The sequence below is a fragment of the Vitis riparia genome, chromosome 3 (assembly GCF_004353265.1).
Source record: "Vitis riparia cultivar Riparia Gloire de Montpellier isolate 1030 chromosome 3, EGFV_Vit.rip_1.0, whole genome shotgun sequence".
Taxonomy (NCBI): Eukaryota; Viridiplantae; Streptophyta; class Magnoliopsida; order Vitales; family Vitaceae; genus Vitis; species Vitis riparia.
The window spans coordinates 6,391,608-6,404,842 of record NC_048433.1 but is presented as its reverse complement, the minus strand read 5'-3'; the positions used below and the strand labels follow the sequence as shown (position 1 = coordinate 6,404,842).

Genomic DNA, 13,235 nt, shown 5'->3' with positions numbered 1-13,235 from the left:
CCATTCCCAGACTTAAGAACGAAATTATTGTACCCCTAACAACAAGAACAGAAATAATCTTATTCTTATCTCAAATTGTCTGGTAGTTGCTCTGGGCAGGTGATATCCCTGAGAATCCCTTCAAATGATGCAGCCTGCATACATCCAGGTTTCTACATGGCTACATCACAGTCATTGTATCGGTATGCGGAGAAAATCTCTTAAATGGTAAAGCCTTATAGTAACTGGATATGGAAAGCCAGGTTGTTTTCCAACATGGGTGGACATATGGTTGTGCAGATCCCGAGTACAGTGAGTGGGGTTTCCATACCTTGGTTGATGGGGATAGGGACACGGCCAGCTCATAGTGCACCCATTTCCCCCCCCTTTTAAAACTCCACCCTTTCGGCGGAGTCCCACATTGCCCATTTTCCTCTGCCTGAACTTGAACACATTTTGAAAATAACTGTAATTTTTTGAACGAGGGAAATAAGTCCGAAGGTTCTGGGGCCAGTGACTTCTTTACGAGTCTTTGAATCAGTCATTCAGAGTAAAAATTTTGTTCCAACTTTTCCCTTTACAAATATCAACATTTGGTTTTGTTTTCTTACAGATAAATTTTTGCTTGGATCATGAAAAATATGATCTAAAGGAAGAAAAAATAATGGAAAGAAGGAAAAAAAAGGATTAAGCACTCAGCTTTCAACTTCTTTTTCTCTCGCTGCTTATCATTTTTAATTATTTTTTCCTCAAGTTTAAGTGCATAAGATATGTAGATCTATACATTGTATTTGAGAGAGCTAGAAAACAAGGAAGCTGGGGTAAGCAAAACAGCATTCCTCCAGAGCAAGCATAGAGTCAAAAGCCAGTAACAATGTAACCCAGTTTCCATTATTACACTACAGTTGGAAGCTCCTAGACACCCCTATCCCCACCTGCAGAAACCGCGTGTACATGCAAATTAAGAAAGGAAGAAAAAAAAAAAAAAAAAAAAAGGCCTGAGCCACCGCCTTCTTTCTCTGTCCTCCCATTAAAACCACCTACTGACCCTGTAATGACTGCATTTATCGTGTATTATTACTCTCACTGCCCCCCACCTGTAATCACAAGCCCTGCTCTACTCACTATAAAATACTCAGTTATCCTCTTCTCTTCTCACACTACTCTCATACACAGCTCCCTGCTTCTCTCAAGCAACATAATTACCATGAAGCACTTGTTTCCAACTCTGCTCCTTCTCTCCCTTCTCCTTCACTCCTGTTTCTCACAACCCACCACGGATGGTGCAGGTGAGTTGCTCTTCCTTCTGGGTTTTTGTTCTCTGGGTCACTCCTTTTTATGATATAAAATAAGTAAATGATCATGTTGTGGGCTTGTGGGTGGTGGGTGTGAGTTAGGTTTCTGCGGCCTTAAGTGTTCAAAGAGGTGCTCAAAAGCAGCAGTGCTGGACAGATGCATGAAATATTGTGGGATCTGCTGCCAGGAATGCAAGTGTGTGCCTTCTGGGACGTATGGGAACAAGCATGAGTGCCCTTGCTACAGAGACAAGAAGAACTCCAAGGGCAAACCCAAGTGCCCTTGACTCCATCATCGTCTTTATATATGTTAGAAGAGTGGTAGAGAAGTTAGTTTGGTGCTGGTGAATAAGAGAGAGATGTGTTGTTCTAGACTTCTGGTCTTGTTGGGTGTGATCATGGAAATATGCTAATTAATGAAAAATATATTCTATATTTTTATTTTTCATTTTAGGAGTTTTGAGTCAAAATGACCCCATATAAAAAAAAAAAAAATTATAATATCTAACAACTTTATGAAACTTATGTTAAAATTGGCCAAAAATGTAAGATCTAACCACTATGAAACTTATGTTAAAATTGACATTTTTAGCTCAACGGAGAAGTCATGTCCAAAAAAAAAAATATCATAATTTTAGTTAAAACCTTGAGGTTTTATTTTTTAAGTAAAGTCGTGGTTGTCAATTGAGTTCTAATTTTTGAACTAACTGAGGTTCCATTTTTGAATTGAAACCTCAATTGGTAACTGAGACTTTATTTTTTAAACTGAAGCCGCAGTTGCCAATTGAAGATTCGGTTTCTGAACTAAAGACTCAATTGACAATTGAGACTTTATTTTTGAACTGAAGTTGAGTTGTCAATTGAGGCTTCATTTTTTAATTGAAGTCTTAATTGGCAACCGAAGCTTCATTTTTGAATTAAAGTCTCAATTATCAATTAAGGTTTCAATTATTTTTTTTAATTTAAAATTTAATTAAAAATACATACTTTAATAATAAATTATTTATATTTAAACTTAAGAATCTAGTATTACTTCAACAAATATAAATTGATAAATAGAAGATATTATAAATGAATATTTTATTTATTAATAAATTAATAATCTTAAAATAATAAATTTATATAACATATAAGTAATATATAAAAATTGTATAATTTATTAATTTAAGATATTTAATTTGTTGTTTTTTAAGATATTAATTTATTTGTATTATGACAAATTTATCTTTATCGAAATAATAGTATACTTTTAAGCCACAGTTGTTATATATAGATTTTATGATAAAATTAGTTAATGAAATTAATTAGTTACAAAATATAATTTTTAGTAGTTTCATCAAAGTCACAAAAAATACTCAGTAAACATTTATATAGTGGAAAAAAAAAACATATATAATCTCCCATGCCTCCACAAGGAAAGAACTCTATGTGTAACTGGTACTTTTTTTTTTTTTTTGTTTCTCTCTAATCATAGCAGGTACTGCATGTAATACATGAAGAACATTTGTTTGTGATGGAGTTGGAGCTGAAAATAGAGGTGGTGGTAGTTGTAGTAATCTAGGTCGATGTAGGCCCCGCCTATCCCTCGGAATGGCTGGAGGTAAATCTAGCTAAGTAGATGTGTTAGTCTGCATAGGCATATGGACAAATATAGATGACTCTGGTGATGGTAGAACTGATGTCCTAAACTTAGATCCTAGTGGAGTAGCTAAGGAAGCATCTAGGTGCAATGAAAGAGGATTGACATATGGTGTAGTAGGCACTGAAAGTGGATTTAAAGAGATAGGTGGTTGTACTGATAATGAGTCTGAATAAGTAGGGGACTACATTGATCTGATGGTGGGTCTAAAGAGGAAAGTGACAGAACTGAAGGTAGGTTTAAAGAAATAGAGGGATGTATTGATGGTGGGTCTGAAAAGGTAGATGACTGCATTGATGGTAGGTTTGAAAAGGTAGGAGGCTGCACTGATGGTAGGTTTGAAGAGATGACTGACTATATTAATCGTGGGGATAAAAAGGTAGGGGGCTGTAATGATGCTAACACTGATGAGGTGATGAGTTGACGACTAATATATCTACCTTCCTCTCGATATGTTGATCGACCTCGAACAAGTGGCAGTCGAGCACTGTCGACTGAGTTGGTGACCTACCTCTTCCATGCTCTACATGTGGGATACAATAATCCTCTCGAATAATGCACATAACATCAGTGGCCATACAAATAATATCAACAATACCAGTGCGACAAACATCACTATCAAAGTCCCTCAATGCATGACCTCCTCGAGATATGATCTATGTCATAGTCTCAATCTGTCACATAAAATGATATGTAATTATTTGTTAGAATAAATACTATACAAAATATGTACATAATATTAAAGTGATACAAACCAATAAGTGGGTAGATAAGACAGTAGTCTGGTACTGCATAGGTCCAAAATCATCCATAGGTGTAATTATGCGATGTGTAAAATGACGGTACCATGTCATGTACGGAGCATGGTAGTCCATATAAGGCTCTATAGGCTCTACAGTGACAATGTGGTCCCCTCTAGCCTTCCTAATGCCACATAACGCTCATGATACAACCTCCAATCAAACTAAGCTCAATCATGTTGATCTATGGAGTGAAGGTTAGAATCTATATAGGATGTCAGAGAAATACCCTGTATGAGTCCAAACTGTCGCAACACACGCTCAGGACAATGCCACTCAACAATATCAAAAAATATAAGTGGTGACATCGTCCACCAAATATCCTGATAAACTAAACAAATGTCTAGAAGCAATGCTAGTGTATCATCTGTGTAAGGCTGCCATAATACCTAACATAGTCAAATCTTAGTAAATATTTAATTAAGTTTAAATTATAATATTAATATTAATAATTTTGTTAAAGAATACCAGTATTTAGTTCAAACCTAATCAGATCGTAGTCTATCAAACTCATTTCTGTATGTGACCAACACATGATGAGGAGTGTTTATAGGAGATAAAGGAACTCTCCACTTACTTCCTAGTGCATCTGGCTGGAGTCTCTCATCTATAGGCATTGGTGCATGAGGAAGTGATCTATTAGGACGACCCACATGTAATCGCTTCCATAACCATAACTAAAAATGGAACAAAATTATGTTTAAATGCACATAATTATGACAAAATTACATAATTAATAAGACTTGTAGTTATATCGCAACAACTGTAATGGTCCTGCAATAGTTTCTACACTATCTAAGCTATCTCGACATAACTCTCTATAAAGATGTGCTAGTGTTGCACTCACCCAACTATATTGTGCAGTCTCATCAAAATCTCTTAACATGGGTAGAATTGCTAATTGGAGATAGATTTCCTTCTTATCTAAAAACAATGAACCACTAACTAACAATAAAACATATGCTCTAGCATGATGATGTAACGTGACCTCATCTAAAACCTCAAGTGGTAAGTGGGAGAAATGGGTAGTAATAAAACGAACTTTAAAGGATGCTTCTTGAATATCAGTCTCTATCAGTCGAATACTTAATAACTCCTCACAAAGTGCATGCTAATCGATATTTGTAGTACCAATGATAGGATGACCATGTACACGTAATCTAAATAAGATGGCTACGTCCTATAATGTGATGGTCATCTCACCAATTGGCATGTGGAATGTGTGCGTCTTTGGGCGCCACCTTTCTACCAGTGTAGTAATCAAAATCCAATCAATTTTAACATGCCCCACTCGATGAAAGACAAAAAATCCTGACTGCATAAAGTTGGATTTTCCACGGAGTCTAATTACTTACAGCACAATTAATTTCCTTGTCCATATTTAAAAATTGTGGTATAGGTGGCATATAGTATGAAACGGGTGCAAATATTGCCTCTAGGTTGTCATTAGAGATATTAATTTGGGTGTCATATGGGAAGGCAACTAGTGATATGTTTTCAACCTCAAACTCAACCTTAGGATCATTGGACCTATCACCAATTCCAAGGTTCACATATCTTGTGCTTTCACATTCCACAACTTGTTGGACTATCACTAAATCAATATTTTCTTTTTAACCACAATTTTCATCATCATTAGGTAAATGAATCTCATCTGTATTGATTGCATCATTTCTATCATCTTCCTCATATATCTCATTTTCCTCATCAACATCAGTATCACCTGCCAATAACCGTGTCAAATGACCCATTTCATTACTCAAATGATAGTGATTGGAAGTTTGCTCTATGAATAATTGAACTGAAGACATTCCATACTTGGATGGCACCGCTAGCATACGTGCAATTGTTCGATCATTTTCGACCATTAATGGTTGAAATTTGTTTATTTCAGTTGGATGTCGACATTTCAAGACTAACTGATTGTGTTTGTCAACACCAATGATATCATATACATGTTCAAAAACTCCACAAAGGTCATATGAATGGGCACCTCTATAGGCTCAATCTCTACATTATTTCCAATATATATCAAATTTGTTTCTGTCCTCAAAATTGTTCCATTCCAATAATATAACACTTCTACTGTGGAATAAGTCATAATGGCTTTCATATAGATAATAACAAATGGTTATTACATAAAAAATAATATTTATTCAAGTAAAAAATAATACTTTACGGTCAATGATTCATAAAAAACAAAAACAAACCAAATAAATATTGAAATGGAATAAAGCTTCATGTCTAAATACCAAGTTCAACTCAAATGAAAGCAATATATAAGTAAATAAGTGTATAAGTAAAGAGTAGGATGATATTATGAATTAATATCATAATATCAATAAATATTTGAAAATGAAGAACTCATAGAGTTGAAGAACTCATGATACAAATTCACATGTCATTTTATATTAAAAAATAAAAGAAAATAGTATAGGGTTTGGGTTCAATTTATTTTATTGATTTTTAAATAAAAAAAATCATGATTATGTCTTAGATGACCTAAATAATGACAATAAATATAGCATTGGTCATAATACTAAACATCAATATGGGCATCAGGACCCTTGTCTTGGGTGGTAGCATATTCAAAATGGATAATGTGAAACCAAGGTTTAGTTAATCTCGGTTTTGATGATAGCAAAACAAGGTTTAGAACTAATGATTATATTTCAAGTGTGATTAGGTAAGACGATTTCCAAAGTGGCAATTACAAAGACAAATCAAGTCAAGGAGAAATCATGAAGAAGAAGACCACCTCAAAGAGAAGTATTTTTCATGACCCAAGCTTCATAAAGATCTCTTTGTAAGGTTGTTGGTGCACTAGGATTTTCATGCATTACATTATTTACTTATGCACCAAAATCATTCAAGAGTTATTTTGTTTTAAATATTTTAAAATTGGATAATTTCATGTTTTCAACTAAAACCTTGTGTCAAATGTTTTTCAAACTTGTTTAAAAGGTTTTAAGTTGAAAAAGTTGGTTGTTGAGCCAAAAACGGCTCAACCGATTGAACCGGATGAGGAACCGGTCGACCGCCAGCTCAACTGGTCTAGGAGTAGGTCGACCCCCAGTTCAATCGGTCAAGGGTATGAACAGTAAACAGGTTGACCGCCAGCTTAACTAGTCGAGGGGTGCAAAAAACCTTCTCTCTCTCTTCTAGAATGGTTGTTTAATTGGATAAGGAACCGGTCGACCCACACCTCAACTGATCGAGGTTCGGTCAAGGTCCAACGGTCACCTGCCAAACATTAAGTGCTAACGACTAGTCAACCGGTCGACCCCCAGCTCGACCGGTCAAACCCCCAACGATTAGTTTGGTTTTTTTCCTTTATAAAAAGACTCCAAATCTTCATTGTTAATGAGCTTAACCTTCACAAACCTTTCTTGAATATTTTGAGCCTTGGAAGAGTGTTTTTGAGTGCACCATTGTTCTAAAACTTGCATATCATTAGTGCACCATTAAATCCTAGTTTTCTTGTATCATTTGAGCTTGAAGTTTTTGTACTAGGATTTTGTAAGATCATTTATTTGTAAATCTTTGAGAAGAAGAATCTAAGTGTGAGGTACCACTTAGGGATTCTCAAGTGTGGGGTATCACTTGAGGGGTTATTCAAGAGTGAGAAATCTCTTGAGGTTTGTAAAGGGTGCTTGGAGCTAAAAGGCTAAGAGAGTGGATTGGAACCATAATCCAATTGTATTACTTGAAGGCTTGGTTTGGAAGCCTTGAACTAGTGGAACCTCAAGCTTGGGATTGAAGTTAGAGGAGAGTAGATGTAGGTCGGTTGCACCGAACCACTATAAAATCTTGTGTTTGCATTCTTTCTTCTCCACTCTTTTACTTTATATGCAATTGTCTTTATATTGTTTTATTATATACTTGCATATAATTGTCTCTTGCATTCACATATTTTAAATTTACAAAAAAAAAATCATCATCCTATTCACCCCTCTTTAGGGTAATTACCATAGGTTGGATTAACATAATTTTTTTAACATATAAGAATTATTCTATCATTCCCTAAATACTAACTTTTACCTAACGGTTTCTCCATTGACAATTTGTACAATCACATGGAAAAAAAATAATGAAAGGCTACTAAGGAAGTTCCTCGAGTTCCAATAACATATATCACATTTAAAAAGACAAGTCAACTAAATCTACTCTATAGTTCTTAAAAATTGTTTTTAAGAACAAAATTATGTTCAATAATTCAAATATGAAATACAATCTGCTCAACTTATTCTTCATAAAATTACTACATACTTATATATAATACAAAAATTTATAAAATATTTTTAGAAAACTATCTAATGGTAATACTCTTGTTTGGATGCTGAGAAACTGTTAAGCTTACTACTATGTCTATTATCTGGTCCTCTAACAAAAATGCAAACTTAGTAGAACAAATTAAATTAATTAAATGCCTGGGGAAAAAGAACTAGTAATAAAATTGATTTTTATTTATTTAATTTAAATAAAAAATTAGATGCTTGAACAAAGGATGGAACTAGTAATTATTTTGTTTAATTTTGGTGATTGATACTTACAATTTCAAATTTTTTGTGATAAGAGGGTGGTATTGTTATGGACACTTGATCCTACTGAACGTGATGCTTTTTTGGCAAATGAAGCTACCAAGAGATGGACTTCAAGCAATCAAGTTCTATTGCCTACTCAACATGAGTTTTACTTGGTAAATTTCAGTCCAACTTTTCATACATCATTAATATAATTTGTACCATTTTCTAAAAAATAAATTATTGCATTTGAATTTCACATGGGATTAAACAACACTAGTGCATATATAAATATGTATATGTGTTTTACAAAATTTTTCTAAACACTCTTACAGGGAGAAAATTATTTTGAGATTGATTTGGACATGCACAAATTTAGTTACATCTCTAGGAAAGGTTTTGGAGAAACCTAAGTGCCCTATTTCGATTCAATGGAAGATCCCTCTATATTTTTGAAAACCGAGATTACGAGATGGGGAAGAAGATAAGAAAGTGCTAAAAACTTTACATAAAACAAACCAAAAGGAAGATTGAGACCAACCTCAACCTTGATGCTTTACAGCTTCAACAATATCTCTCACAGTGGCCCACTGATGGGGCTAGTGTTTGAAGGGAAAATTGGACAGAGCAATCACGGGATGAGAAGCAAATGGGAAAGTAAACTAAAATAACATAAAAAATGGTCTCTATGCTTATGTGGATAGATGAGGGCTACTTTGAACAATTGTTTTGGATGAAGCCTAGTTTTAATATTAAGTTTGGAGAGAAGCCCATTTTTGCCCAAAACTCAAGCTTTAGTATGTTTGTTTCCAGACAAATTTTGAGGGAAAATATTGGAAAAAAAAATTTTAAGAAAGAAAAAATTAAAAAAAATTAAAATTAAGTTAAAAAAATTAAAATTAAAATTAAGTTAAAAAATTATTTTTATATATTACTCTAAACTCATGTAACTTATTTATCTTTCTTGTTTAAAATGTTAATAGTTTTTAATATTTAGTATGATCGATGGTTTTTTAAATTTAATTTTAATTTTAGAAATACTATAAAGGGTACAAAATTTTAATTTTTATATCATATCTAATAGTTTGATTTTGATTTTTTAAAACATATTTATTCTTAAATGGATTAAAAGAAAAAAATGGAAAGATATACAAAAAAAATTTTTGATTGCAAAGGTGAATTACATACTTTAGCTTAATGAGTAGGATGTAATTTGGTAAAATGGATAATGTAATAGATTTTATTTCTAATAGTTAATGCAACTACCCAAATTATCGCATTAAAACTTAATGACATTAACTATCTCCTATGGAAGGAACATATATTTGTTGCCCTCAAAGGATTAGGTTTGGAGGGATTCACATTTGGAATATCTACAATGTATCTGCCTGAATGTTCTCAACCACTCTAGGTAACAACTCTTAACTCAAATGCAACCTAGATTTTGATTTGTGGGATTGTCAAGACAAATTGATAGTTCCTTGGTTGCTTGGCTCCATTTACATGAGCATTTGACCACAACTTATGAGTTGTATAACCTCTTATGAGATTTAGGATGTTTTAACATATAATTTTATCGTTCAAAGTGGAGCTCGGATTATGAAATACAAATATGATTTTAAAAAACTTCAAAAGAAAGGTTCAACACTAAGAGAATATCTTAATTAGAAGAAAATTCTTATATATTCACTAGCCTCTATTGGAGATATCATCTCCAAACATAATCAAATGTTGGCTATTATATTATAGGGCTTGATAAAGTATATGAATCTATAGTTGTTTAGATTACTTCAAATCTGGATTCATACATTCTCTATGAGTCTTTGTTTTTTATTAGCTCATGAGAAAAGAATTAAACCATATAAAACTGCTACTTTTGGATCTATTAGGACTGCTAACTTGGTATGTCAAGGAAAAGAAAAGAAATTCTATCTCAACTTAGGAAATTGTTTTTCAAAGCAATCAAGGCAATAAGTGAAAAGGAAAAGGTAGAAATAGTGGTGGACAATTTAGTGGTGGGTTTAAACCTCATTGCCAAATTTACGAAAATTATGGTCACATAGTAATAAAATGTTGTCATTGTTTTGACCCTTTTTTTTTCACTAGATTAACAATTCATCACACAACACTACTGGTGATGGCTCAAATCCTATAGAGGGTAAAAACCAAATGAGAGTTATGGTTTCTACATCTCATATAACCAACAACATGCTTGATGGAGCATGGTTGCTTGAATCTAAAGCCACAAACCATGTTGTCAATAATCTCAACATTGGTGCTTTATATTAAAGTAGCATAGGGGTAATAGAGGCCTTTTGATTGTTTTTCCAAGTATTTGGAAATGGATCAAATTTTACTCTAGGGATGCTTTGGAATGGGTTGTACTAGTTCAACTTGTCTTGCTCAAAACATAGTTCACCAGTCATAACCTCGGTCTCTTTCAATTCCATCATTGCTATCACCAAGTCGATATACTCCACTGCTACTTCTGTTGTTTCTAGTTTAAATTCCATTTAATCAAGTTGTAACTCACGACATCAAAACAATTTTGCTTTGTGGCGTCAAAGATTGGATCATCCAACTGCCAAAGTTGTAAAACTTATTCACCCTCATTATAATGAAGTTTTCTCATCTAATGAAATTTTTTTGTTTTGTGCTACTTGTCATTTGAGTAAAAGTCAAAAGCTCTCTTTCCATATTTTTGAAAATCAATACACAAAACCTCTTTAACTTGTACACTCTAATCTTTAGAGTCCTTCAACATCAATTTCCACAACTTGTTTTAGATATTTTATTGATGCATATTCTTGCTTTTTCTTATAACTAAATTTAAGGTGTTACAAGCATCCCAAAACTTCAAAATACAACATTATACAAAATCGAGGATGAGAATACAAGCTAAATTGCATCTCAACTACCACTTAAAAACTTTAAGGACTAATTGGGAATGAGAATATTGTTCCTTAACAAGACTCTTACAAACCTTTAGCATCATTCATTACCTTTCAAGCCCTCATATTCTTGAACAAAATGGTGTGGTTGAAAATAAACATAGACATATTATTGAGCAGGGTCTTACAGTCTTAGCTCAAGCATTTTTACCTATGAAATAATGAGACTATGCTTTTGCCTACCATATACCTCATCAATCGCTTGCCAACTTCAACACTCAACTGCACTTTTCTTATGGAAATTCTATTTCATATAAAGCCAAATTACTTAAAATTAAAAGTATTTGGTTGTGTCTGTTTCCCTATCTCAAGCCTTGTAATGCTAATAAGTTGAATACAAATCATCTTTTTGCACTTTCCTTAGGATACAATAATCATGACAAAGGTTACACGTGCATGTCTCATGATAATGAACTTTATATCTCCAAGTATGTTAAATTTGATTAGCAATCTTCCCCATTTGCTTAGTTTAGTGCCTTCTCTTTACCTCAATTTAGTCCAACTTGACCCTTATCAACTCCCTTTGCTACTCCACTAGTTCTTTCACCTTCTTTATCATTCTCCTACTTGCTTCCTGCATATTCCATCTAACATCACTCTTAATTCTTCAGTGCTACCACATACTGAACGCTTTATACCTCATTTTTTTTTTTCTCTTCAAAATTCAATTGCACCTACTCTTATAGAATTGGCCAATGAGTTGAATGCTCTATTATTAGGGAAATTCGGATTACTTTGTTCCATATCCCAAGCTTAGGTTAGGTGCATGAAATCTACCCTAAGCCTTTAGATCCTATGCAATGAAAGCAAAAATAGAAATTTTAACATTTATGGATCTAGATTTAAAGGTTATAGAAAAATTGACTTAAATCTGGATGTTCCTAGATCACATTTGTGCGAGAAAGAAGATGTTTGAAAACTCTGGAGGTCTCGTATACCCAAAATCTTCTGCTCGATCACTCTAATTACGATCTTAGCACTCCAAAGAGTAGGTAATGGAATGGAGGATGTTTTGACTCACTCTCTCTCTCTAAAAGTGAAAGACAACTCTCTAAAAAGTGATTAGGAAACCTTAATCCCTAAGAGGGTATTTTTAGGGTTCATCTATTAAGCTTAAGTGACTTAAACCCACATGGGCTTGTGTCACTTAATCTAGTCCAAATTGGGTCTCAATTAATTAATTAATCACATAGAGCTATCTAATTAATCAATTAGCTCAATCTAAAGACCTTGTTTGCTATCCTTTATGCAACCTTGTGTAATTATCAAAAAGCCCTTATACACAAAAATGAACATAAAGTTAATTCAACCCTCATAAACTATGCAATCATGATATATGAGCTCAGAGTAGGGACCATCAGACCCATAAGAGTACCGGTTCACTCAGAATCTAATTCTGAACTTGAGTTAATATCCCACTATAGAGAATCAATTGCACTTAGTACCTTATATAAATAACAACGAGACGAAACTTAGGTTTATGACCTATTATTTACTACATGTAAACTCCCTATAAACTAATATCTGTAATCTAATAAGATAGTGCTATCACCTATCAAAATTACTTTTCAAATCCTTAAGTTACAATCTTACTTATTATGTGATCAATTGACATACTTTAACTTTAAGGAGCATATGTCAAATTTCCACTAAAGGAAATGTTATAATCATAGTCTTCTATATCACATGTCCTTTGGATCACCTAAGGGGATATACTATCTCAATCCCATAAGATATCATGATGTCTCTATTGAGAATACTTGTTGTCACCAGCTTCCATCAACAGTCACCCAATCCATAGGGATTTGTGACCACCTTAGGATCTCACCCATAGACCAAAGTCTCCTATTGACTTTGGCACAGACTCAATATCTTCTCAAGGTTGAGAGTCCATGTAGTATGGTAGCTTAGTGAATCATGACAATCAATAGTCATATGTTATGATTCACCATAGGTCTTATTCAATGTGCATCGCATACACTAGTGTACTCACCATGAGAAAACCATCCTGATGGCTAAGATAAGTCATCCTCTAATTAGCAGGTAGT

The 13,235-nt window shown here is 33.5% G+C and overlaps 1 protein-coding gene across 1 annotated transcript; it reads left to right on the top strand.

Moving 5' to 3' along the window:
• The first annotated feature begins 1,112 nt into the window (after positions 1-1,112).
• Positions 1,113-1,722, top strand: LOC117911467 (peamaclein-like). Its single transcript, XM_034825859.1, has 2 exons — positions 1,113-1,268; positions 1,377-1,722. The coding sequence occupies exons 1-2, from the start codon at positions 1,187-1,189 to the stop codon at positions 1,559-1,561; spliced, it is 267 nt and encodes an 88-aa protein (XP_034681750.1). The 5' UTR covers positions 1,113-1,186; the 3' UTR covers positions 1,562-1,722.
• The last annotated feature ends 11,513 nt before the right edge of the window (positions 1,723-13,235 follow it).